Here is a 23,658-nt window from a genome sequence, read left to right on the forward strand (position 1 = left end):
GTGAGAGGCACAAACACAGGTCTTTAATGCGATCAGGGCGCGGGAGAACAGCACAGGCACGGACAGGCATCCCGAGAGCGCCCGCCGCGCCGCGCCGACACGGGGGTTACAAAACAACACGCGAGCCGCGGGGTTGGGTGTAAAACAGGGGTGGGTCGCATGCACTAAGGACTGACACCGAGGGAGCGCCGGGCGGCCGCGGGAACCGGAACTGTGAAGCAGCTTTATCGGAGCCTCGAAGGGGACAAGCACCGGGCGGACCCCCCCGCACGGGACGCGGCCGGAACGCGGGCTGACAGGCGCGCTCCTGCTCGCGTTGGGAGCGAGCGGTGTTTAATCACAGACACCGGGCTCAGCGGGCTGAGGAGCAGCAGCCAGCCCCGTGCCCCGACAGCGCCCAGCGCGGCGGGCAGCAAGTGCGCTACTCACAGAACACTGGTGCGGGGGTCCGGGCTGTGGCGGGCACAGCGGGGCAAGCTCCTCCCCACTGCAAAATAAACCCAGTTACAAATAAGCGAGTTACAATATGCAAAGTTCCTCCACACGCTGGTGCTGAGGTCCCAGGAGCAGCAGTGCGCTGCTGGCAGCTCCTTCCTTCCTTCACCTCACCCTGACCGTGGCATTAGCTCCAGCCCCAGTCACCTCTGCTGCTCGGCCACCTTCTGCCTGCCTGACCTTGGATAAAAAACATACACAAACGCTTTTCTTGCAAGTCAGAAAATGCCATGGAGGTGGCCCTGGCTCTGGTGTGCCCGGTAAACAGGCAGGCTGGCTCTGTACCCCGCTACTGAAGACACTGGCCCAGATTGTGCACTGTTTTGGTTGTATCTGATCTGGATAAGTACTAAAACCAGACTTGATCCCATCTTAGAAATGTGCTCCAGATGATTTTGTCATCCTCACACAAGATGAACAGCTTTCAAAATGGGCACATCGGGGCCAAATGTGGCCTGTCTTGACTTAGCTGGAGTAGCGAGGCAGCTCTCAAATGCTGGAGGTGTAAAAATGAGGTGGCTAAGAGCTAAAAGAAAAAACAACCCCACTTCTGAATTTCAAATAAACAGAAGGAGCAATGAATTAAGTGAGAACCAGTGCTACTGGTGTGCTCACAGAGGGTCAGGGAGACCTTTAGGGAAGGGCTGAAGCGCTGCAGAAGCGGCCGCAGTCACTGGGTCAGACAAACACAGTGTGGCAGCCACAGGCCTGAATTGGAAACGATCCGTCCAGATTTATTGATTCCTACTAAAACAAGATCCTGTTAACAGTACGTAACTCTGTCTCTACAAACTCACAGCTATCTGCCAAACAATAAAAATTCCAAACTACAAAAGATGAGTTGTATTCAGTAAATATAAATGGGGAATTTAGGCTTTGTGTAGAATGTTTTATCAGACTATTTACAGTGCAACACAGATCATTTGAGTTCAGATCTCGCCAGCTTCTCTCTCTTCTGATCTCTTGGAACGAGATTTGCCATTTGTGCTCTCGTGCCGCCTCTCAGAAGAGCTCTTCTCTTTCCTCTCTCTGTCTCGTGACTTTTCTCTTGAAGATCGATCTCTAGAAGATCTGAAGTACAAAGTAAACCATCGCTATGAGCTTCACAACTAAAAGAGTTTCAAATACGCACAAAATGACATCATCTTTCCCTAACGGGGCTGTGGCATAACACAAGTTCCGTGCAGAAACGTGCCTAGGTACTGCACTGCTGGGAATGGCAGCCTGGAGACAGCAACCCTGGGCCCTCCACAAGCTGTGTAAGAGAACACCAGTTTTATGGTGCCAAACGCACATCTCAGCCTTTGTTACTTTCTCCTTGGAGTGATCCTTTCAAGCTGTGGCTACAGAGGCTCTCTGAGGTCTTCCCTGGGCCCCTTGTTAGTTAACTGGGCCCTGCTAAAGCACTTCCAATTTCTTCCTCGCCTATGACTCAGCTCTGCTTGTGTCTTCTAGAGGGTTTGTTCATTATGCTCTAAGCTAGTGGCTTTCTGCCCAACCACTGTAAATACCGACTGTATTCTCTGGACTCAAATGCTTGCTCAGCCCTGGGATTTTCACTGTGCAGCCTGCCAAGCGTGGTCCTGGGCAGCCCCCTGGGTTGAAAGTCAGGGTGATACAGATTTACATTCACAGCCCACACCACAGGCAAGCCTTTCACAGCCGGCCCAAAGGACAGCTGCAGATTCAGCAGCGCTTTGCTGATGGGCCCACTCAGAATTAAGCAGACGGTCCACTCCAAAAAGGCTGTTTTCCTGCGTGATTTACATCAGCTTATTGGCTCACAGCCTTCAAAAGGTGCTGATCCAGAATCTCGAGCCCCTTCAGAACTAGGCAGAGGCTCTCACAGCCCCTGCAGGGCCATTACGTTTTACTTACGGACTCAGCACACAGGTTTTTCTTTACAGCCACAAGACGAGGAACTGGCAGGTGCCTCAGAGGTTCCAGCTTTCATTCACATTGATTGTAAGGTTTGGAAATACTGCACAATTGATACATTAAAACCTTACAGCCCTCTGTATCGCATGAGCCATTTCATTTTCATTAAATTGTGTCATTTAACCAGATGACAACACGCGTCTGTCTGATGAGATTAACTCTTTTCCTGTTCCACAGCAATGCCTGCTGCCCCAAGATTTCCAGATCCTGTGACAGGCTCTCTGTTTCCTTCTACAAGCGAGACCTCAGACCAGAACCTGAATGCAGGTTTCATTAGTTCAAGGTGGAAAGAGAAGCTACACTCTTTCAAGGAACAGGGTTTTTCTGTTTGTTCTCTGGTTTATTTTCTTAAACTAATCCTGGTCTCTCCCAAGTTCTCAGCCAGCCAATCCCCCTACAACCTCGATGGGCTGATTTGAATGTGTTCAAGGTTTTCGAAGTAATCCCTTACCTGCTCTTTAGTAATAGTTATTACAGGGTCTTCCTCACTTCCTAATTGTCCAAACTTCTTTTCTTTATTTTTCATGTTCAAGACAGATTTAAAAAAGGACTTTAGTATCTCAGCCATTGGAGAATCAACAGTATTTACACATCCCCCCTCAATTATTAACAGACATTTTTTCAGACCATTATTTCCCTCCCCAGCATCAGGTATCTTTAAAACCTGTTCTTACCCCTCACCTAAAGTGACACAAGACACCCAGCGGGTTTGTTTCTAGAACTGCACTCGAGCAGTGGTGCCTAATCAGGTGAGACAGTGCTAAAGCACTCCCCTATGAATTAGGAGGACTTAAAAAAAGCTTCAGCAAGCTTTTCACCTGGTGACAGACGTGCTCCGGGGCTTAAAAGAGCTGCAAGGGAACACAATGATTTGATTTTTCTAATACTCCTACATATGCTTGTCTCATCCTTCCTCCAACACAGTAGGCGTTTTGATGAGTTTCAGAAGAGGCTTAAAGCCTTTCCTCTGATTATAGCACTTCTCCTCAACAACAGGAGAATGACATAACTCCTCCTCATGGCCTCCTTTTTCCCTCCCTCCAGTGCAGATTCATAAAAAATCCCCTCTCTCTCAAGCAGCCTTCTAACAGATGACTTCCCCCAGATCCCAAATCACATATTTCCTTCCCCGTGCCAGCACTGAGAGAAAGAAGCTGGGAAACAGAAGGTAACCATAGAAATGTCACGTCAAAACTGCCTCTCAGTTACTTGGCTTTTACAGGCCTGGGGAGGCTCAATTAGCTCAAGCAGGCCTTTGTGCTGCTTCTCATACAAGAAACCAGCAACGTCTCACGGCTCAGCACTGCAAACCAGGGAGCCAGTTCTATCTCCTACATTTGTCCTCTCATGCTGGGACCTCACTGTACAGCTGCACTACTGCTCTCATGTGAGGCCATCTACAACCAGCCACTGAGAAGCCCTGCTCTGGCCCAGGAGCTGGTACGGGACACTGCAGCAGTTAACATGAGAACCCTGTCACACTCCTGCTCGCTCTAAGGGACTGGGGAGGCTCACTGCGATGCCAAGGACTCCCCTTCCCGGAATACATACTTGTGTTTTGAACTCCTGTCTCTGGACCCCCGCCGGTGACCTCTGCTGTGGCTGCGGGAGCGGCTCCGGTGGCGTCTGTGTCGGTCACGGGACCGGGAGCGAGACTTCCGCCGCTCACGGGAAGCCGACCTCGAGCGCCTCCGCCTCCTATCCCGAGACCGTGATCTGGAGAGGACACACATTGCCTCAGACTCAGGAGATGGGTCAGCGCACCGGATCTGCACACCCGAGCCCATGTCTCAGACATTCCCGAGTAACAAATATCCAGAGCACCAGCACTCGTGCCCCCAGCCCCATCCCTGCCGACACAGAAGGCAGCTCACCCCCAGGGTGGGCACCTCCCTCCTGGGCCTCATGCTACCAACAAAATGCCAATGGCTAAGTCTGATTTGCTGGGAAGCTTATATAAAAAGCTCCCACTGTTACTGTAAGCATGTGTCAATGCCTAGAGCAGAGCCTACCAACTGTGCCTCGCTCAAAGTGAGGCCTGTTTAAACAGAAGAGAGGCCAAAGAAAGTGGCATGTGAAATTACCATAACCAGTACGACAGTCTGCCAAGAGAGAATCTTCCTTGTGGAAGTACTGCACTTTAGAAGCAGATTTATTTCAGTCTGCTGTAAAAGCTAAACAAAGGATGTCAACTTATATGGAAAGCAGTAGACAGGAAGATCTCCAGCTACATGACCACACAGAATGTTCTCATACCATTGAGGCAAGCTCTCTACAGAGATGTGGGAGCTTTTATCTTGAATCTCTGTATTTTTACATCTGAGGTATTATATAGGTAATATATACATTTCAGACATTAAAACTCGGAAAATATATTAGACATTTACTGAAAGTGGCATCAAGTATGTTCTTAGCCTCGTGCTCTGGTGTACACAGCACCCCCTGTCCTGACCAGGCTGCTTTATGACACAACGAGTGACATTAGGTTGCAGAGCACCACTGAGGTGCCCAAGCAGTGGTTCCCATTTCATTCAGGGAGCAAAACAAAGAGACTGGGACACTGAGTGAACTCCATTTGTGAGACCCAGGAAAAACCTCAGTAGTTAGACAGAAACACAAACAGGCACTTGGGAGAACTGTAGGAGAACTGCACACTCACCTTCGACGATCTCTATTTCTTGATCCAGACCTAGAAAGAATACAACAGTTAAGCAAGAGAAGGTATGATACAGCCAGTGGGTTTTCAATAGAACAACCCATCCACCCTGGCAGCCCTTCACAGGAATGCAACAGCACCCCAAGTAATATGGCATTTAAAAAAGCTTGCCATTAAAACATTTAATTAGCTTCAACTTGGGGGGCAGGGAGAACGTGTCAAAAATGGAGGAAATTTGTGGAAACACTGGTTTCTACATGCAGAGCTGCCTGTCAGAAATGAAAAGGTCTAGAAACCAATTCAGTCTCTTAATAACACACTACAACAAACCTTTCTGACTGTGCACATTGGTTATATGCTCTCTACGCTCTACAGTCTCACATCAGCTACATCAACTCTAATGTTTTGAAGTGCCACTCTCCAGTCAGAAAGACACTGGTTCTTTTGAGGTAGTTGCACACCAAAAAGTTTTTAATAAAGAGAAAACAGCATTTTCTCACTCATCGTATTTGTTTAACAAACATTAGGAGGAAATTTGCATCAATGATTTTTTCCCGTTTGAGCTAGAAAAAAGGAGGGGACAGACACAAGGGAAGAACAATTACTGAAAAGTAACTGAAAGATACACTGAAAATCCCTCAGCCCAGACTTAGAAAGCCTCGCTATCCCTCCTCACATTTCCATGGCTTCAGAGCTCATGTGCGGCACTGTAAGCCCAATGCTGCATGAGCTTTTGGCAGTCTGTAAATAACGTTGTCTCAATTTGTTCAACTTTTGCAGCACCATTACTCAGCACCACATAAAATACTACTCCATGTGAAAGACACACCTTCCCTTTTTTTCTATGGCCACATTTCAGAGCCAGCTTACACCAAAACATCACACCCTGTCCGAACAGCCTCTTTTTGCTTTAACTGAGAAGTGGCTGGTCTCCCTGTTCAGTGACTCACTGTTGCAACTGCTCCTGTCTCCCCAGTGCATACAGGCTCACAGAGGTGTTCCATTTACACAGCCACAGAGCTGTTGGGGCACTGTAACAAGAGATGAGACTGAAAGCTACACACAGGTAAAATTTTAAACAGCAATAGAGAAGCACCTATTTTAATAATATCATTTAAACCTGTAGCTGGATAAGACAAGATTAAGAGAATCAATGTGCACTGACTTTCCTTCACAGTGAAATGGGATTGTTCAATCATGGTAAAACCAGAAAAACCCCAAACTTTGGAAAGCAATTCAGGTAGAAGGACTGTAAAGAGGGTGGAGCTGAACGTGGAGTCAGGCAAATGAACCATGATCTGAGGTAACACACAGGATGACCAGAGGAAGGCAAAGCTGCTAAGCCAGGAGAGCAAGGCAATAACCACACACCTCCTTTTTCATGGAACAGAACCTGACAGAGCAGCAGGACCTCCTCTAGACGCCTGGCAGGCAGCTGATTTTTTTTGGTGGTTGTAATTACTCCAAGTTCTCAATGTTCTTTTCCTCCTGACCACTTTATTCTCAATGACCAGTGAACACATCTACATGAAGCCCTTCCACATCCCCTGAAAAGCCTGGCTGCCATTCCATGCCTGTGATCTGAGCAGGAGTGTGTACAATAAACTGCTAATCATTCCCTACTGCTAAACTTCAGAATTCAGGAAGCACCCAGCAAAACAGCACTTTCCTTACTAGCCTGAATCAGCATACAGCAGGAGACAGTAGAAGACAGCTGTCCAGAGGAATGAGAAGCTGAGCATACTTATTTTCCACTCTTTTTTTGTCCCTGTATCACAGAGGCTATGTGCTGAGTTTCACAACCTGTGTGTTGTTCAACTTTATACAGGAAATCCATTTGGCAGCTCCACCTAGACTTGTTTGCTGGTGTACTCTGGAAGCAAATCAGAGGTCAGCACTTCCAAGTATGCCACCTCTCCACAGAACTTCAGTCTTAAGAGATCTCTGGGTAGCCCGCAGCCACCACCAACAACAAAGAACTTTTGTTTATTTACCACTAGGGCTGACAACCCACTTCGCTAATTCTTATGCGGAAATCACAGTTCAGTTGACTGAAGTTAATAAAGCCTGTGAGAGGTAAGAGTTTCACAAGTGAATCTACAGGTTTCTGTAGTACATCACAGCACCTGTAAGTCACCAAAGACTTCTCCAAGTCAAGCAGTACTCTTTTTCTTACTGAGTAACATTTTGAATATGTTGCATATGAAGACATTACAAGAAGAGTTATGAAGGAAATATGTCTTCTGTGGTTTCACAGTATCAAGCTCTGGTTAAGAGAGGCAGTCTGAAAGGCAGTAAAAGTTGCCCATTAGTTTTTGATGGAAATATGCCCCTGTAAGCATGGTGTTCCACAGCTCCCAGCAGGTAAAGTGCTGAGAAACAGAGAAATCTGGGCTCTGACCTCAGTTCTGACACTGACTGCCCACCTGGAAGACTATTTTCCTTCTTTGGGTGGAGTCCTTATTTTGGAGAGGCAAATAATTTGACCTCCTCTGTATGGCACTGCTGACTCCTTCATAGCAAGTATTTCTTTGGTATCTGAATAGAGGAGCATACAGATGCCTCCCCACAGAGTGAGAGCAAAGGCTGGCCACAGTCTTGTGCCACACACTGCTTGTAGCACAAGTAGTGCTACGTATGGAACCAGCAAGAGCTCAGGCTTTAAGCTAACTCAATGCGGTTTTTAAACCCTTCCCACTTAAAAGATTAAATAAACATTCAAAAGTGGTCTTCAAACCCCCTCATCAGATGCATCCACATATGGACTACCTCTGAACACAAGAGGCTCCTAACTTGCAAGAACTGAGGGGTTTGGGTTATTTAAAACAAAACAACACAAAACCAAAACCACAGACATGCCACAGAAGGAAGAAAGCCAGTATTCTGAGGAGATGAAGACCAACTAAGAGATCCAGAAGACTCTTCCTGAAGGCAACCCTGCTGAGCATTCTTCACACAGAAATGAACTCCAGGAAGAAGCAGCACCGTGGAGATAGACACACTGAGTCCAGGTTACAGATGGTCCTACTGTGGGTCTGAAAGAGCCTGCCACGAAGTAGCTCTACAGGAAGACACTTCTTGTTTCATTTCCATCTTTCTGACCATAGCAACATATCCCTTTCGATTAACTCTTGCACTCATCACCCAGTTCCAGATTCTGCAGCTCCCAAACATAACTGACTTACTGACAGTCTTGCATGGATGCCAGAAAATTGTGAGGCTCTACGTAAAGAGCTGCAGTCCAAGAGAAAGCTGCAGCATGAACTAGTTCTTCATATGACACCAGGTAATACACAGAGAGAAAACCCACAGAAAACACCCTAATTGGAAAATGCCTAAAAATCTGGAGCTTCACCGTACACCACAATCACCAAGCTGAAGAGCACAGAAAACCAGCTGCTTCGATTCTGGTATTTATTTGCCAGCACTGCCAGCAACATATACCCTGAAGCCAGCATCACCTTAGAGCATACTGCAGCTATGTATCTCATGCCTCAGACATGGATGGCTGAAACACACTCTTCAGTTGACACCAAGTCAAAAAGAGCTCTCCACAGACAGCAAGGTTGGTTTTTTTGATGCAAGAAGTACATGAGAAGAAACATACAAGGTAACTGAGGAGATGCTGACAATGAGAGCAGCATTCCTACTAACCACCTCCTCTGCCTGACTACTGCAAATAACCACCCTCTCCACACCAGGCTGTTTAACCGAGCTGTTGACACACAAGTCAACCTGTTCCGTTCAGGGACAGAAGAAAGAGTTTTTCCAGTTCAGCTGGCAAGATGTGGAAGAGCTTGTCCTGAGAATAACAACACTGCAGCCACTCCCACTGCTCAGATTATACACACATGAGCAGGTGACACATATGGCCTCAATCTCCAGAAGCAGCCACTCCTTGGGATCCCTTGGATCCCTTTCCCAAAGCTGTGCCAAAAGTGCCTGATTGTTATTGTAGAAGTTTCAGAGCAAGACAGGCACCTCACCACCTGGCTCACATATGCCAGCTCAGTTCTGTTGTCACCTTCTAGCCTAGAAGGGAGGAGGGCTGCCCAGGAATTTCTGCACAACTAGCACCTTTTGAGCAGACCCAGCTCCCACTCATCTTAAACTTCCCCACTGAGATGCATTGGATAAGGGCATTTCACCCAGATTCAGATTTCCAAAGACAGGAACTAGACCAATATAAGCCTGAAGACTACGTGGAGCTCCCATCTTTCAAATATACAATGGAGATGTGTACCTGAAATACACAATACACTCTAATAATACACAATACAATCACTCTAATATGGAGGGTTTGTGCATTTGTTTTCATCTATAACTAAATGCCAGAGTGCTCAGACAGCGTCCAGAGCATGCCCAACAGCTAATCCAGCAGCAGATGCTGCTTTCCAGCAATGCTCAGGTACAAGAAATCAGACTACTTCAAAACCAACTTCACAAGCCAATTATCAGCTTCCACTTACCGTCTGCCCATTCTCTCCTCTCGTTCCCTCTCCTCTCTCCTTCTCAAACGATCCTGGTTTCTCTTCTCCTGCTTTTCTGCCACTGTTTTCTAGGAAAGGAAAGAGTCCATATCTTATTTCAGCCATACAGTAACAGGTCAGACGTCTTCAGGGAGACTATTCCAATAGTGAGACAGAGGTAGTAAGACAAAAAAACATTCCATTGCATTTAATGTGCTAGCCAGGATCTCTATCAAGGTTCCCATTTTCCTCACAACCCCACTAACATACATCAGTGGAAGAAATGCCACTCCCTACTCAGCTTTGAGCACTTGGGCTCTAAGAGACAAGCTCATTAGCTTTGAGGCAAGGGACTGTCTCACCATGAGTGTACACAACTCACAATGGAACAGTGCTGTGGCCTTGTGCCAATGACCATTCGAGGCTCTGACCTCAATATACTGCCTCATGAATAAGGCACAGGAATCACCACTCTTACTCGAGCAGGCTACTGGCCTCTTCAAGCAAGCCCAGTACCAGAGCTCCATTATGAACCATTTCAGAAAACTTCTATCACACACTTCAGCCACTGAAGACCTTTTTCACTGACAGCACAACATGAAATTTCAGTTCAAGTATTTCATTAAGACGTCTCAGCCAAAAAACCCAGAGTGACAAATTTCAGCCGTATCAATGAGAAAAATAGAGGTGAGTGCACCAATGCTGGAAGGAATGAATGACAGCAGTGGTCTGGTGACTAATTCTGAGCGCACATATTCAGTTACCCAGAAATCACAGAACAAAGCCAAGATGAGGCCACACAAATCTCCATTTAAGGCTTCAAGGATTTTGCAATCTGACATTTCTGGACTTTCGCAAGCACTCTGCAAAGAATTCTGTATGAATTTAGTAAAAGTGTCGAATGTCTTCAAAACTACATGGAGAAGGTTTAAAACAGAGAGGATTACCCTCAGCTGATCCAGTTTCTCACGAATCTGAATGAAACCCAAGTGTAATTTGCCTCCAAAGTGGTCAGCAAGACGCCGGTCGTTGTCATGGAGACCCAGATATGCTGAACAGACTTCACACACACGCAGCTTCTGCTGCTGGAAACTCGATGCAGGCATTGAATTTCGGTATTCTTCCTAAAGGGAGGCAAAAAACCCACACAAATGTCAGGGAACCCTTACACAGTCACAGCCCTCCGGGGAAAACCCTGCAAAGAATTGCATTGCTGCTTTCAAGAATCAAAAGCCACCCTCAATATAGAGGAGGTGCCATAACAAACACTTTGCAAGCACAGCTACCCTGACAGTCTCTCCTTGCAAGCAACTAGCGACCACATCTTTCAGAGAATAAATCCTTCCCTGCTCTGTTAGCTCTCTTCACTAGATAAAGGTTTCTATTCTTCATCTACCACACTACACTGCCAACTGCTTGCTGGCACAAAGCTGAAACTGAACAAGTAGGTACTGGCAACATAGGAAAAGAGGCAGGAATCACCCAGCTCTTTGTCAGGGCTCGGCCTAGCCCAGTCCTCTATTGCAGTTCATAGGAGAAGCAACGCCATACCTCTGCCTCTTTCTTTTTCGCTCGGACTTTCTCCACTTCCATCAGGATCTTTTGAGACTCATCAACATTTCCTTCAGCTCCCAGCTGTTCAGCTTTAGCTAGGAGTTTTCCTATGTCTTCATTCAGCTCATGTACTTTCTCTGCCTAAAGAGAACAGGTAGTTTTTAATAAGACAGAATACTTGCAGGATGACTTTTCCTTTTTCTCCAAAAAAAATCCTGTTTAACAAAATCTGTTGTTGGAAGATGACCATAGACCTCCAAAAGTCAAGACTCCCAACAAAAAGTAATTGGTGGGCCAACTACAGGCAATGCAGGCACAGACACATAGCAAAGAGAAAAATGACATGGAGAGGACATGATCAATTCTTCCACAAAGCAGCACATTTCTGGCTTACAGGACAGGATAGAATCCACAAAACCAGCCTCAGGAATGTTTTGTAATCACCCAATGAAGCAAGTTCCCAAAGAGGAAACTTCATGAGGATTTGTTACATGAAAAGATGACAATCATGGGATAGACTTACTATTCCATTACTACGTTACGTTAACATTGTAAGCTATTACATTAACACTGACTAGTGTGGGAAGAAACCAACATGCTTTATTGCCATGCTAAAGCGACCTATTTTAGAGTTCATGTTTTACACTACTATGGTCCTCTAAGCCAGTAAGTTGGCCACAAGAACAGACGGAGCAGAATTTGAGGAGGATGGCTGGAATCCACAAAGCCTTTGTGGAGTCTACTTCCCAAGTATCAATGGTGTCAGAGACAACATGGTTCCAGTGCTCTCCCAGACTTTCACTATGAACATTTACTGACAGGACAATACCTTTGCAGACACTTCAGCACTGATCTCTTCCTGTGTCTCAGCCAGGCGTTTCTTGGCCAGTTCTGTTCTCCTATCACACTCTGCGATGAAGGATTCCAGGTGATCCATCGCCTGCATGTTCAGACAAAGAACTGTGAATAAAGGTGTTCTCCGTGCCAGAGACAGCCAACAGCAATCCCTGTAACAAACAGCCTCAAGAACAGATGCCTTGAGAAAAAAAATATGACACTTTGTAGAAAAAGTAACATTTGATCCCTGCCCTTAAGTCTGTCATCTGCCTGGAACCTGACACGGTTCCTTTACTATGACACATAAGAGGATGCTCACACAAAGACTGCTTTGCACTGGAACTTCCAATGCATGAGCAACAGGTGCAAAGACAAAAGCACTGGAAAAACATGAAAAGGGAATACAGAATTGTTCCTCTGCCTGATCTGTTACATCACAGAAAACTAAATCTGGCAAAGTGAAACAACACAGCAGAAGGCTTTTAATGTTAAATCTCCTTCTGGGACAGGCCACCAGGTTACAGTGACCTGGTACAGAGCAGCAGGTGTGGGATGCAAGGAACACCAGAGGAGCCTCCCTCATTAGCTGGACTAATGGGGTTGCAAGGGCCATAATTACTTTTAGTTTTAAGGCAGCAATCGAGCTGACCCTGGGGAAGGGGCTGCACATCTTGTCAGCTAACACATCAAATAACGGCTAGCTGAAACTTCCACTGAGCTCTATTGTTCAGCCAAATAACTTCAAGAGGCAGTTTTCACAAAAGTAACTGAAATGTCTCTGTACTCACATCCAGCTCAAAAAACAGGTCTCTCTCTTTACTTGCAATCTCATAATCTGCTCGCAGTGCCAAGTCATGGATCTTTGTACATTCTCCCAGGTCCATTCGCTGTTGAAAATAAAAAGAAAAATCAATGTAAGAACCCTCCATTATGGCAACAAGCAGCAGATATTTAACTCTTGCCACCTGCATTGTATCAAAATAAAGTCTCTTTACAAAAAGAGCTTCCTCTTAACCTATCAGTAACAGAACTAGCCAGAAACACCACATGCTTGCTAGAACCCCTCTTCTAGTTGTTCCTGGAACAACATTAAAATACCCCAAATGCTTTGCTCTAGTCCTACTCCTGCTCTAGGTCACAGCACAGCCTTAGAAATTGCTGGGAAGGATCTGGGAAGGCACAACATGCTGCAGCAACAACTGCGAATGCCTCCTATTACAGAGCTACAGCACAGCAAAACATACAGCTCTGTACCCTGTTTAAAGCTCTCCTGGAAAAGCACGTCTGTGACAGGACGAGCCTAGTAACAAACTGAAAGACACCAAATCGTAGAAAACAGACAGAATGCTTCCCACCAAGACGAAATGGACTTAAAGGAATAAGGGCTCTGGCCAGTAGATGAGCACAACCCCACACCCAACACCACCACACATAATTCTACAGCTAGCCCCTTCCCATAGTCAGTTGCAGCCTGGAACTTTTAAACATGTCCAGCAAAGCTAAATCCTACATATGAACCCATCTAAGAAGAGACTTCTTCAGAGCATCTCCCTTCCCAGAAAGCTCTGACTTCCATGCTGCCTTTCACTCCCCTTGCAGCCTAAATTTGAGGGCATTTTTCCCCCATAGTCAACAGCCACATAACCCAAAGTTAATTACGCTCTCCAACCATGGAAATGGCATTTCGACATTATCAACACGTAACAGAGAACATTTCTCAAAGTAGAAAAAGAATGACATTTTGAAAGTCAAAATAATAAAAGGCCTAAGTGTGAGCCACAGAACAAATTACAGGGTACATGTCATCGCAGGAACACCCAGCCAGCCCCCCTCTTCTCTCCCAGTCACCACCAGCCCCAAGGAGCCCAGCAGTTCCTGAGTAAAGATTTAAACCCCCCATGCACACAAACATTGAATACATGTAGATGCCACTGATAATTAGTCCTGCTCACATTTGCTGAGCAATCCACATTCTGAGGTATCTCTTACGATCTCCACTAAACTGCTAACTCACTGGAAAGCCTATTTCCATGAGGAAGGCTCTTTAATAGCAATCAGAGCTGCAGAGTTTCACCCAAGTGAAAAAGGAAAGCAGAGACCCCTACGAAACCACCCTGCAACCTACAGATTTCAGCTCACATCTCCCAGTGGGGGACACAATTAAGTCTCCGAATGTCATTTCCAAGCTGCCTTCTACCTGGGCAACTTTCAGACTCATCTGTCCAATTATTTGTGGAGCTAAAATTCAGGATTACCAGCTGCTGCCACCCCTGAATGTGCTGCAGTACTTCCACTGACAGAAACATGTTTACCACCAGCTGCTGAGGCAAGTCAGTGCATGCCACTAATGATCTGGATGACAAGTCCCCTGATAACACCACATGGACATACTAAACCAACTTCCGTCCTCCCAGAATTTTCCTCCCTACCCACAGACACCTACCCAAGACACCACCGTAGTTTATTTAGTGACACACTGGGACAAGTTTCTAGGAACAAAAAAGAATAATCACAAGAAGCCACCAAATTAAAATTACAGCTCATAAGACCAGGACCACTGACACATCTAAACAAAGCAAACATCAGCATGCCTCCTGCAGCTCCCAGCAATACTCCAGAACTTTACTTATAGTCTGGATTCCTCTTACTCCACACCTGAAGGCCAATGAATGCAACTCCATCACATTATACTGAGCACAGTGACCCCAGGGATCCAGCTTCCTGCCTGTCCCCAATCAGCCTCCCACTAAGGAATATCTGCACGCATGCAGGATGCAGCAGTAACAATGCCTCAGGAGGAGGATGCAACATAATCAGCATCAGGAGGTTTGGAGCATGTTGGAAGGTTCCAAAAAGACCCACAGTCCTGATTTCTGCAGTAACACACATCCAGAGATGGATGCTACCCATCCAGCTGAGGCTGCTTCACCTACGCAGCTCTCCCCTTCATGGAGCACTGTTAAGATGACAGGGAACCTGACTGAGATCATGAGGAAAGCCTACACGTTCCAGCTAAGTTTCATTGTATGCTGGTAGCGCTGACAGCTGAAATGCTGTTCCCATTCTGGACATCACACGTTCCTTCAACACAGATCTGCGGCACCAATACTTTTTCTTGCCCCAATAACCTGTTAACAGCAGTGTAAAGAGCTCCACAGCCACTTAAAAGGCCACCACAAGATCACCTAAGTGACCCACAAGACCACTTGCACAGAAGCAGTCTTCCTTCCTGTTCCCCTGTGATGTTTCTGAGCATAAACTGCACAGCAAGAGGACTCACTGCAGACAAGTAACATCAGAAGCAAGAGGAACAGCTTTCTCAATGTGCTTCTCAGCCCCAGGAGACTCGCAACCCATCTGAACACTTCAGACTTTCTCCACGCTTTGGCACCTGCGCCAGCATTCACACACGTCACTTAATTCAACCCCTCTGACTCACCGTTTACCTTCTTCCTGGAAACGTACCAGAAGAGGCAGAAAGCAGCCTGCACCTTCAAAACACCATTTGGGCCCAAAAAGACTTTGCAGAATCTTGTGTCAAAGAGACAGACCCTAACCACAGTGAAATGCACGAAGGATGGAGGTGGGCAGAAGGTGATCTAAGCGGCTTTGAACTTCTGAAATGGAAGTGATATGGAGGCTGACTGCTGAAAAATACATCTGAGCTTCAAATTAATAACAAATAAACACAGAGATATATAGAGATTGGTATTTAACTCTTCCAATGTTACTCTGCAATAGCATCCATTGAACAGCCGAAGTTTGAGTGCTCAGAGCTGAGGCAGCTTTTACTAAAGTTCCTTTTACTTGTGCTGCCAGAGAGCCCTGCTACCGCAGCGACACACACAGAGGAAGGAGTGCCAGCCCTCCCTTTGCTGGTAACCCACTGTGCCAAACCCAGCTCCTGAAATAACAGCAGGAAGAGCTATAAATAACAACGGTATCTTTAAACAATCTGGTTAAATGGACAGACAATGTGAACTGCCACAGTATTTAGTGTCAAACAGGGAGGGTGAAGATGGATTTCAAACATCCACGTTCATCTCCATCCTGCAATTCTGTAACACAGCAACAATTACAAGAGGCGTGCATTGTTTTCTTTCAAAAGTCAGACTGCATCTTTCATCTGGGCGCCTAAACTGAATACTTACTTCAGCAAGATCTCACTGTTAAAAGCCCACATCACCTTTAGCTCTCAGAGAGAGAGCATGTGAGCCAACCCTTTGAAAACAAGCCAGGTCTGTCCCCAGAGGGCAGCAGCAAAGGAGCCGACCCAACAGTTTCAAACCAGTCAGGCAGAGTGACACACCACTCACACCAACCAACTCTAAAGACACAGTCGGCCTGAGCTGCTACCTGCCATATCTACGGCAAGCAGGAATGATGAAAAAGCTGCCATTCCACCAGGGAACACCACATGGTTGGCAAGAGGAGACTGAAAAGCTCCGAGGATTAAGGATTGTTGCAGCTGGTAAGAAAAAGCTTGCTAACCTGAAGATGCAACTAGAGCACCCAGGACTATGCTATGGCCTTGCAACCTCCACAGGGTAAGTTCCAGGCCCTAAACATCTCAAACTGCTAAAAGAGAAATAATCTTGTAGCTTCGTGTGTGATAGTGAGACAAAAAAGAAGATTCAAGCGAATTCTGAGAGCTCCTGACTTCAGTGGTTCCATACACAGGTCACAGAAACTAAAATTAGAACTATGACTGCTCCTTGGGCACAGAAAGACTGATCCCTTCTAGAAGGTACCCACCACGCACAGCTGAGCCCTGGAGAGTTGTACCAACATCTGCCTCCCCAGAACTCCTTATTACAGACAACATACTTACTGTTCCCGCCAGGATATCATGGGGACAGCAATCCAGAAGGTGGCTCTTGCAAACACGATCGTCTGTAAACTTCACCCTTTGTCTGGTTTCATCTCCTGAAATTCATTTGTGGTTTTAAATAAGGAGACATTAGAATACCGACTCGAGAACAAAGACCTCGGTATGATCATTTCACCTCAATATGCAGATTAAAATACTTGGTGCTCCTGCTCCCCAAAATTACACCAAAAAGAAAAAAAAAAAAAGCTTAGAGGGTAACAGGATATTCTGGAACACTTTTAACTGGGAAAAAACACTATTTTAGCATTTATTCATCCAGTATACCATGTTAAACACAGTGCTGGCGAGCCAAGTAACGTCCAAGGCCTGTCATCCATACAAAGAGACAGCACAGCCCGAGGAGAGAAAAGTAGACAGGCAGTCTGGCTCGCAGCCAAAACCTTTTACGTTTTGTGGGGGCTTCCCCCCCCTTTTTTTACTGTAAGGAAGGGGCAGGAGATACGAAACCCCACGCTACCAGAGGGCCGTGACTCACAGAACAGGGCTGTGCTGGACAGTTTTTATAGGTGACTGCTATTTGCTCATCAGACAATTAAAGCATCGGTCCATTTGGTTTGAAAACCAAATCTGCAGTGTGCTTTCCAAGGCCAGGCAAAGGCGAATCTTGTAGGTCTTGGCCTGGAACACGAAGCGTGTTTCCCACCCGCGTCCCACCCTCAGAAGACATTTTACACTCAGGAGCCACTTAAACAAGACAATATCAGAAAAGCAAAGAAATTAAAAGTAAAAAAAGAAACAAAGTTAGTCAATACACACTGCGAGCTCCAACATATACTATACCCATCTGCATTCTTCAAGACCTCAGCTGCAGAATTTTATGCCCACTGTTGAAAAGTTTTAAAGGAAAAGTTTTCTTGCCCACACCTGCAGTAAGGAAGTCAGGGGAATGATACATAAAAGTAAAGGCAAAGTCGTAATGGTATGTGACAATTTTAAAGCTCATCTGTGTATATGACACAGGTATGTGTAATACTAAAGTATGAATATAGTTTAGGATTCGCAAGCATCCAGGAATAATGTTGTGTCTACTGAAAATGTTTTTTCTTATTTTTTTTTTCTTTCTAAGCTACACTTTTAAAGTTACTCGTGAAAAAAAAAGCAAACACTTTTTTTTTTTTTGTTATAACAGCTTTAAAAATTGGTTGTGACTCACGGCTCGATGAACATGAGGCTTTTCTGCAACTCCCTTGCAGATTGATGTAGGCAGGCAAAGATACACTGAACCTTTATAAATAAAATAGAGGGGCCACAATTGTTCAGTTTGTATGAAATAAAAATATGGGAAGCAATTCAACAGCAACTCAATACACAAAGAAAGAAAAGCACTTATTCACTTACGAAACAAAGTGCAAAGTACCTGCGCAGCCCTGCTAACGTGCCAGAGGGGATTTAAGTACTCAGCAAGGCGCAGAAGGGAGATACAAACCGCAGCGGGAACATATTTTGCACAGGCTGTCATTTCTTTTCTTGGACAACAACTACAGCGGCCGGCTCCTGCAGGCAACCTACCTACACGCCTCCGTGCGTACGGCGCGGCCTGGGCACGGAGCCTTCCCTACCACCTCTCTCTGCGGCAGCCGGGGCCCGGAGCGGCGGGCTCCTCCCGGGGCTGGGCCACGCCGGGCGCTTTCTAGGGCCGGGGCCGAGGCGACCTACCCCTACCGGGCTCCTTGGGCCGAGCTCGCCAGGCCGCCCCGAGGCGCGCCGAGGCCCGGGCCCGCTCCGCCGGCACCGCCCGTCGCGCCGCTCGCTCGCTCGGCGGGGCCGGGGCCAGGCCTCGGCGGGGCGGGCTGGGGCTCCGGCTCTGGCCCGCCGCGTCCCCCGGCGCGGGCGGAGGCCGATCGCGCCGCAGGTCCGGAGCGGAGGCAGCGGCCGCGCCGGGCTCCGCGCGGGTGAGGCGGCCGCCAGGCCGTGGCGTTTCCTGCAGGCCCCGCCCGCCCCTACTCACCGTCCCGGGCCGTGCCCATGAGCTGGTCCAGCAGGGCCCGCATCTGGGCCTGGGCCGACATGGCGGGCGCGGGGCCGTGCCGCGGGGCGCGGCGGGCGGGTGGCTCCGGCCTGGGCGGCGGCCGCCTCGGCGACGGCTCCGGCCTCAGTGGCGGCGGCGACGCGCGGCGGGCGCTGGGCGGAAGCGGCCCCTCCCGCCACCGCGCGGCATGCCGGGACCGGTAGTCCGCCGGCGGGGCGGGGCGCGGCGGGGCCGGCAGACGCTCCGCCCCGGCGCCGCAGGGCCCCGCGGGAGAGGGTGGCCGGGCGCCGGCCCCGGGTCCCCGGCCCTGGCGGGCGGCTGGCGGGGCCTCGGGCGGGGGAGCCCACATCAGCGGCGCTGCCCCTGGGTGCCCCAGCACCCGCCCCAGGGGCTGACCGTGTGACCCAATAGCGGGCACAGCGGCTGCCGAGCTGCGCCCAGCCGTGCCAGCCCATGCGGAGCCATCACCAAGTGGCGCCAACCCGTGCAGAGCCATGCGAGCAGTGCCAAGCCACGGCAGGCTGTGCGACAGCGGGTGACATGAGGGCGCAGACCAAAGGGTGCCTGTGGCTTATCAGCTCCCACTCGCCGTGTTTGCGCAGCAGTGCTCCAGCGGGATGGCTGCTGCTCCCACCCCGGCGTTGCCAGTGTGTTTGGAGAGGGGAGAGGGAGTGCTGCGGAGCCGGAGCCAGAGCGGGTGCCGGTGCCCAGCTCTGCCCCTGCAGGGGGCTGCTGGCCCGGGAGGGGTGGGTGACAGCCGTGGTGCTCTCCTTGCCAGTGCTGCCCCGTGCAGAGGCTGGGACACTCCCGCTCAGCGCTGGGTGACAGCTCAATCCAGGGTGCAGGATGCTCAACCCAGGGTGCTCAGGGCAGGGTGGGAGGAGGGCTCCAAGGGAGCAGACCGGGAGCTGGAGTCACCCTGAGAGCAGGGGACAGGGCAGCTCCGGAGCAGGGCTCTGGCTGTCCCAACCCCGATGGCCGGTGTCCTCAGCACAGGAGGTCACAGGGTCTGGGCGCTGTGCCAGGTCCCTGCCATGCTGTGCCCTCCAGCTGTTCTGCTGTCCTGCATCCCCTGGCCATCTCGTGTCCTTGGCCGCCTGCAGCAGCCTCCAAACCCCAGCCATCTGTGACCTCTGACTGTGCCCTGTAAGGCCACATTGGTGCTTCCCGCTGCCAAAACAGAAATGGCACCTCTGGCCACAGCCGCCTTGGGACCCAAGCTGCTCACCATTGTCACTGTCCTCAGTCCCTCATGTAGGCCAGCGTGACCCCATAGCAGAGACATGGGGCACCCCAGCACCCCATCCACACTGCCATCCCGGGTGCTGATCCCAGCCGTGGGGCTGGCCCAGCTGCTCTCCACACGCCATGTCCCCGTCTCTACATCCACTGGCACTGCCTGGCAAGAGCCACCACCCCCTGTGAGCACAGCACCCTGAAGTGCCTCTCCCACCACTGTGCCATCGGGGCCATATCCTGCCACCTCAAAAAGTTCCAAACCCCATCCTGGGGCTGGTTAGGGAGCCCCACACCTGCCTTGGGGAGCATGAAGCTGGAGACGGGGGGTCTGGACCTGCACGGGGGCTGCACATCACCCAGGGGGACCCCACAGAGAGACTTCACCGTGTGTGGCGGCAGCACCTATTTGCAGAGGCACGGCTTGATAGGCAGTGTGTTCTTCAGAAGATCCCTACTCCAGGAGTCAAAATAGCATGAAATTTAATTTTACGCCTATTTGACAAAGCTTGATTTCGCCTCCAATCAGCGGGGAGATAAGAGCCCTCGGCACAAGTGCGCGAGCAGTTTGGCAGCTGGGGCTGCCGATTTAATAGCTGAATTTACAGGAACAACACTTGAAAATCCCCTGGCTAGTGAACCATTAAGGTGAGCCCTGCCTTCCGTCCCCACGTCCCTCCCCGCGCCGCTCTCCCGTTGCTGGGTGCTAAAGCAAACCCCAGCTCTATTTACCGAGTCTACTATTACAATACAGCTACCAAATATTTGCCAGCCGTCAGCTCGCTGCTCCGCTATAAATACTTCAGGCCCAGGTGGAGGGACGGGAAGGGGGAGCAGCGCGGGAGCCTATGCATGGCCGGGCGGCAGCGCCAAGGTGAGTGCCGAGCCGCGGCCCCGGGCGATGCCCTCCTGCCCCGCGATGCTTCTCTGGCTGAGGGTGGCCGTGGGGAAGGCTGGCCCCATCGCTGGGGTGGCCCCACGCCGCTTTTCCTGCAGCCTGGAGGTACATGGTGCCTCAGAAGGCTGAGCCCCAGGGCAGTGTGGAGGCAGGGCTGCGGGTCCCACAGTGAGGATGGCACAAAGAGGGATGCATGGTGACCCCAGAGGTGGCAGCGGTGCTGTCTCAGGCACAGCAGGAGAAGGACTTGTCCCCCAGGATTTGTTCCCTGCCTGAAGACCCTCTCAGGGCTGGGGCGAAGGCATGTGGCCAGAGATGCCCTGCAGTAAGGCAGAGCTGGGGACCCATGGGCACAGGTAGCACCAGCTACAGAGGGGGCTTATCCAGCTCAACAAGACCCAGCCGTGGCTGGAGCCCACCAGGGCAGTGCAGGGAGGTGGCTGGGTTCACCCCATTGCGGGGAAACCCACGAGGCCATTGTGCAGGCAGGACATAAGGCTCAGCGTTCCAGGTGCTCAGCCCAGGGTGGTAGGGTGGGTGCTGAGCACCATTCAGCTCCATGTACAGCCCCAGGGTGAAGGGGAACATCCCACTGCCCCACAGCTCTGGGGGATGTCCCCTCTGCCCCTTGGCTCATGGCTCAGGGGACATCCCCACTGCTCTATATCCCATGAATTGGTGGAGACATCCCTGCTGCCCCACATGCCATGGCTTGGGGACATTCCCATTGTTCCATATTCCATGGATTTGGGCAGACATTCCGACTACCACACATCCCATGGCTTGATGGGGACGTCCCTGTTGCCTGATGCCCCAGGGTTCAGTTAGGATATCCCCACTGCCCCATATCCCATGACTCAGGGTATGTCTCCACTGCCCTATCTCGCATGTCTCAGCGGAGATGTCCCTGCTACCCCACGTCCTACGATTCAGAGGAATGTCTCCACTGCCCTGTGTCCCATGGCTTGGTGTGGACATCCCTTCTGCCCCATGTCCCATGGCTTGCGGGGGATGTCCCCCCTGCCCCACAGCCTGCCCTGGCTGCAGTTCGACACGACACAGTCCCTCTGCCACCTCAGGGCCAAGCGCGGTGCAGGGCAGTGGGTCAGGAGGGTGCAGGGTGTGTGCCGCCTTCACCCGCTGTCCTGCCCGCAGGGTGAGCCTGGGCCCCGCGGTGCCCCTGCGTGCTGACATGGCTGCAGGCATCATCCGGCCGCTGGCCGAGCTGCGCCTGCCCTCGCCCTTCCCGCACAGCCTGCTGCTGCCCATGCGCCCCGAGCCCGACTTCCCCGACCTCTCCGAGGAAGAGGATGAGGAGGAGGAGGATGAAGAGGAGGCAGCGGAGGAGAGCGTGAGGCCGGAGCCGCCCGTCCCCAGCACCGCTGAGACCACGCTGCGGCTCCTCAAGTTCTCGGAGCTCATCAGCTGCGACATCCAGCGGTACTTCGGGCGGCGGGGCCAGGAGGAGGCCGCCGACAGCCGCGGCGTGCCCGAGGACTGCGGCTCACCCCGGCGCGCCGAGCCCCAGCCCGAGGCGCCGCGGGGCAGCCCTGGGGCCGTGCACAGGCTGGGGCCGCTGGCCGAGCTCTTCGAGTACGGCGTGCACCGGTGCCTGCCGCCCCGGGCGGCCAGCGGCAAGACGCAGCGGCTAGAGAGGAAGTACGGCCACATCACCCCCATGCACCGGAGGAAGCTGCCGCCCTCCTTCTGGAGGGAGCCGGGCCCCGGCCCCGCCGGCCTCCTCCACGCCGGCACCCCCGACTTCAGCGACCTGCTGGCCAACTGGACGGTGGAGCCGGGGCCGGAGCTGGGCGCCGGGCGGGCGCTGCAGCCTGAGGCGGCGCGCCCGGGGCTGGAGGCCGAGCCCTTCGCCGGGCTGTGACCCCACCGTGGCCCCGGGGCCCCCAGCCCCGCCACGTGCCGCCCGGTTAATGATAAACCTGGCAGCAGCGGTGCCAGCGCCGGGCACCTGGAGCTGCTGGGGCAGAGCCGGCCGTGGGACGAGTGAATAAATGACTCCCGCCAGGCACCAGCATGTGCCCTGTCCTTCGCCACCCGCCGCTGCGCTGTCCCTGCCGCCAGTGACAAAGGGCCACGGCTCAGCCCGGCCCTCGGCAGGACACGGGCTGCCCCGGCAGCAGGGAAAGGAGAGAAGCGCGGTGCCGGCAGGAGCCAGCAGCCCGTGTTTACTCTGCAGCCCAAGTCAGTGCATCCCATCCCCTTATCTCGGCCGCGCCGGGGCAAAGGGCAAGGCGGGGCTTCACAAAGCACCCTGCTGCCAGCACCCAGCGCGGACCCATCACTGCCCTGGGGACCCCACAGTTCCCCTGCCCCACGGCAGTGCTGGGCAACCGGACCCACATGGAGAGAAGGGCCATCCCTCGGTGCCGGGAGGGCAGCTGGCCCTTCCCCACAGCCGCCACTGCCGGACCTGGCTGTTACCAGGGCCCAGCCGAGGCATTCCCCACTTTGTGCAGCTCTTTGTTGGCCATGAAAGGAAAAGCACCCGGCAAGGGGCAGCCACCCCCTGCCTTGAGCACTCCAGCCCTGCCGGGGGCTGATGAAGGGGGGGGGGCCCTGGCATCTCCTCCTGCAGCCCCCAAACATGCAGCACCCTGACTTGTGCCTTCCCAGCACCAGCAGTGGGGATGGGGCTCAGCTCAGCCCCAGGGGTGCACCAACAGACATTGTGCTAAGCCCAGAAAGAGGCACCAG

At 50.9% G+C, this 23,658-nt stretch overlaps 2 protein-coding genes across 10 annotated transcripts; one reads left to right on the plus strand and one right to left on the minus strand.

The window, feature by feature from the left end:
- Nucleotide 1: 1 nt before the first annotated feature.
- LUC7L (LUC7 like) lies at nt 2–19,005 on the minus strand. Of its 9 annotated transcripts, none has more exons than XM_030481440.1 (12): nt 18,789–19,005; nt 17,994–18,064; nt 16,781–16,875; nt 12,738–12,836; nt 11,942–12,052; nt 11,110–11,253; nt 10,506–10,682; nt 9,559–9,647; nt 6,040–6,120; nt 5,093–5,122; nt 3,985–4,149; nt 2–1,566 (listed from the first exon to the last, which is right to left on the minus strand). In XM_030481440.1, exons 4-12 carry the CDS (start codon nt 12,831–12,833, stop codon nt 1,425–1,427), a joined length of 1,035 nt encoding a protein of 344 aa, XP_030337300.1. In that variant the 5' UTR covers nt 12,834–12,836; nt 16,781–16,875; nt 17,994–18,064; nt 18,789–19,005; the 3' UTR covers nt 2–1,424. The 9 variants fall into 9 exon arrangements, with proteins under 9 accessions (XP_030337300.1, XP_030337296.1, XP_030337299.1 ...); XM_030481436.1 differs by lacking the exon at nt 17,994–18,064 and adding an exon at nt 2,885–2,946 and having other exon boundaries at nt 18,789–18,991; XM_030481439.1 differs by lacking the exon at nt 6,040–6,120 and adding an exon at nt 2,885–2,946 and having other exon boundaries at nt 18,789–18,930.
- Nucleotides 19,006–20,470: 1,465 nt separating this feature from the next.
- Nucleotides 20,471–22,972, plus strand: PERCC1 (proline and glutamate rich with coiled coil 1). Its single transcript, XM_030483045.1, has 3 exons — nt 20,471–20,693; nt 20,800–20,919; nt 22,099–22,972. Exons 2-3 carry the CDS (start codon nt 20,894–20,896, stop codon nt 22,823–22,825), a joined length of 753 nt encoding a protein of 250 aa, XP_030338905.1. The 5' UTR covers nt 20,471–20,693; nt 20,800–20,893; the 3' UTR covers nt 22,826–22,972.
- Nucleotides 22,973–23,658: the final 686 nt, after the last annotated feature.

Source organism: Strigops habroptila, chromosome 4, assembly GCF_004027225.2.
Source record: "Strigops habroptila isolate Jane chromosome 4, bStrHab1.2.pri, whole genome shotgun sequence".
Lineage (NCBI taxonomy): Eukaryota > Metazoa > Chordata > Aves > Psittaciformes > Psittacidae > Strigops > Strigops habroptila.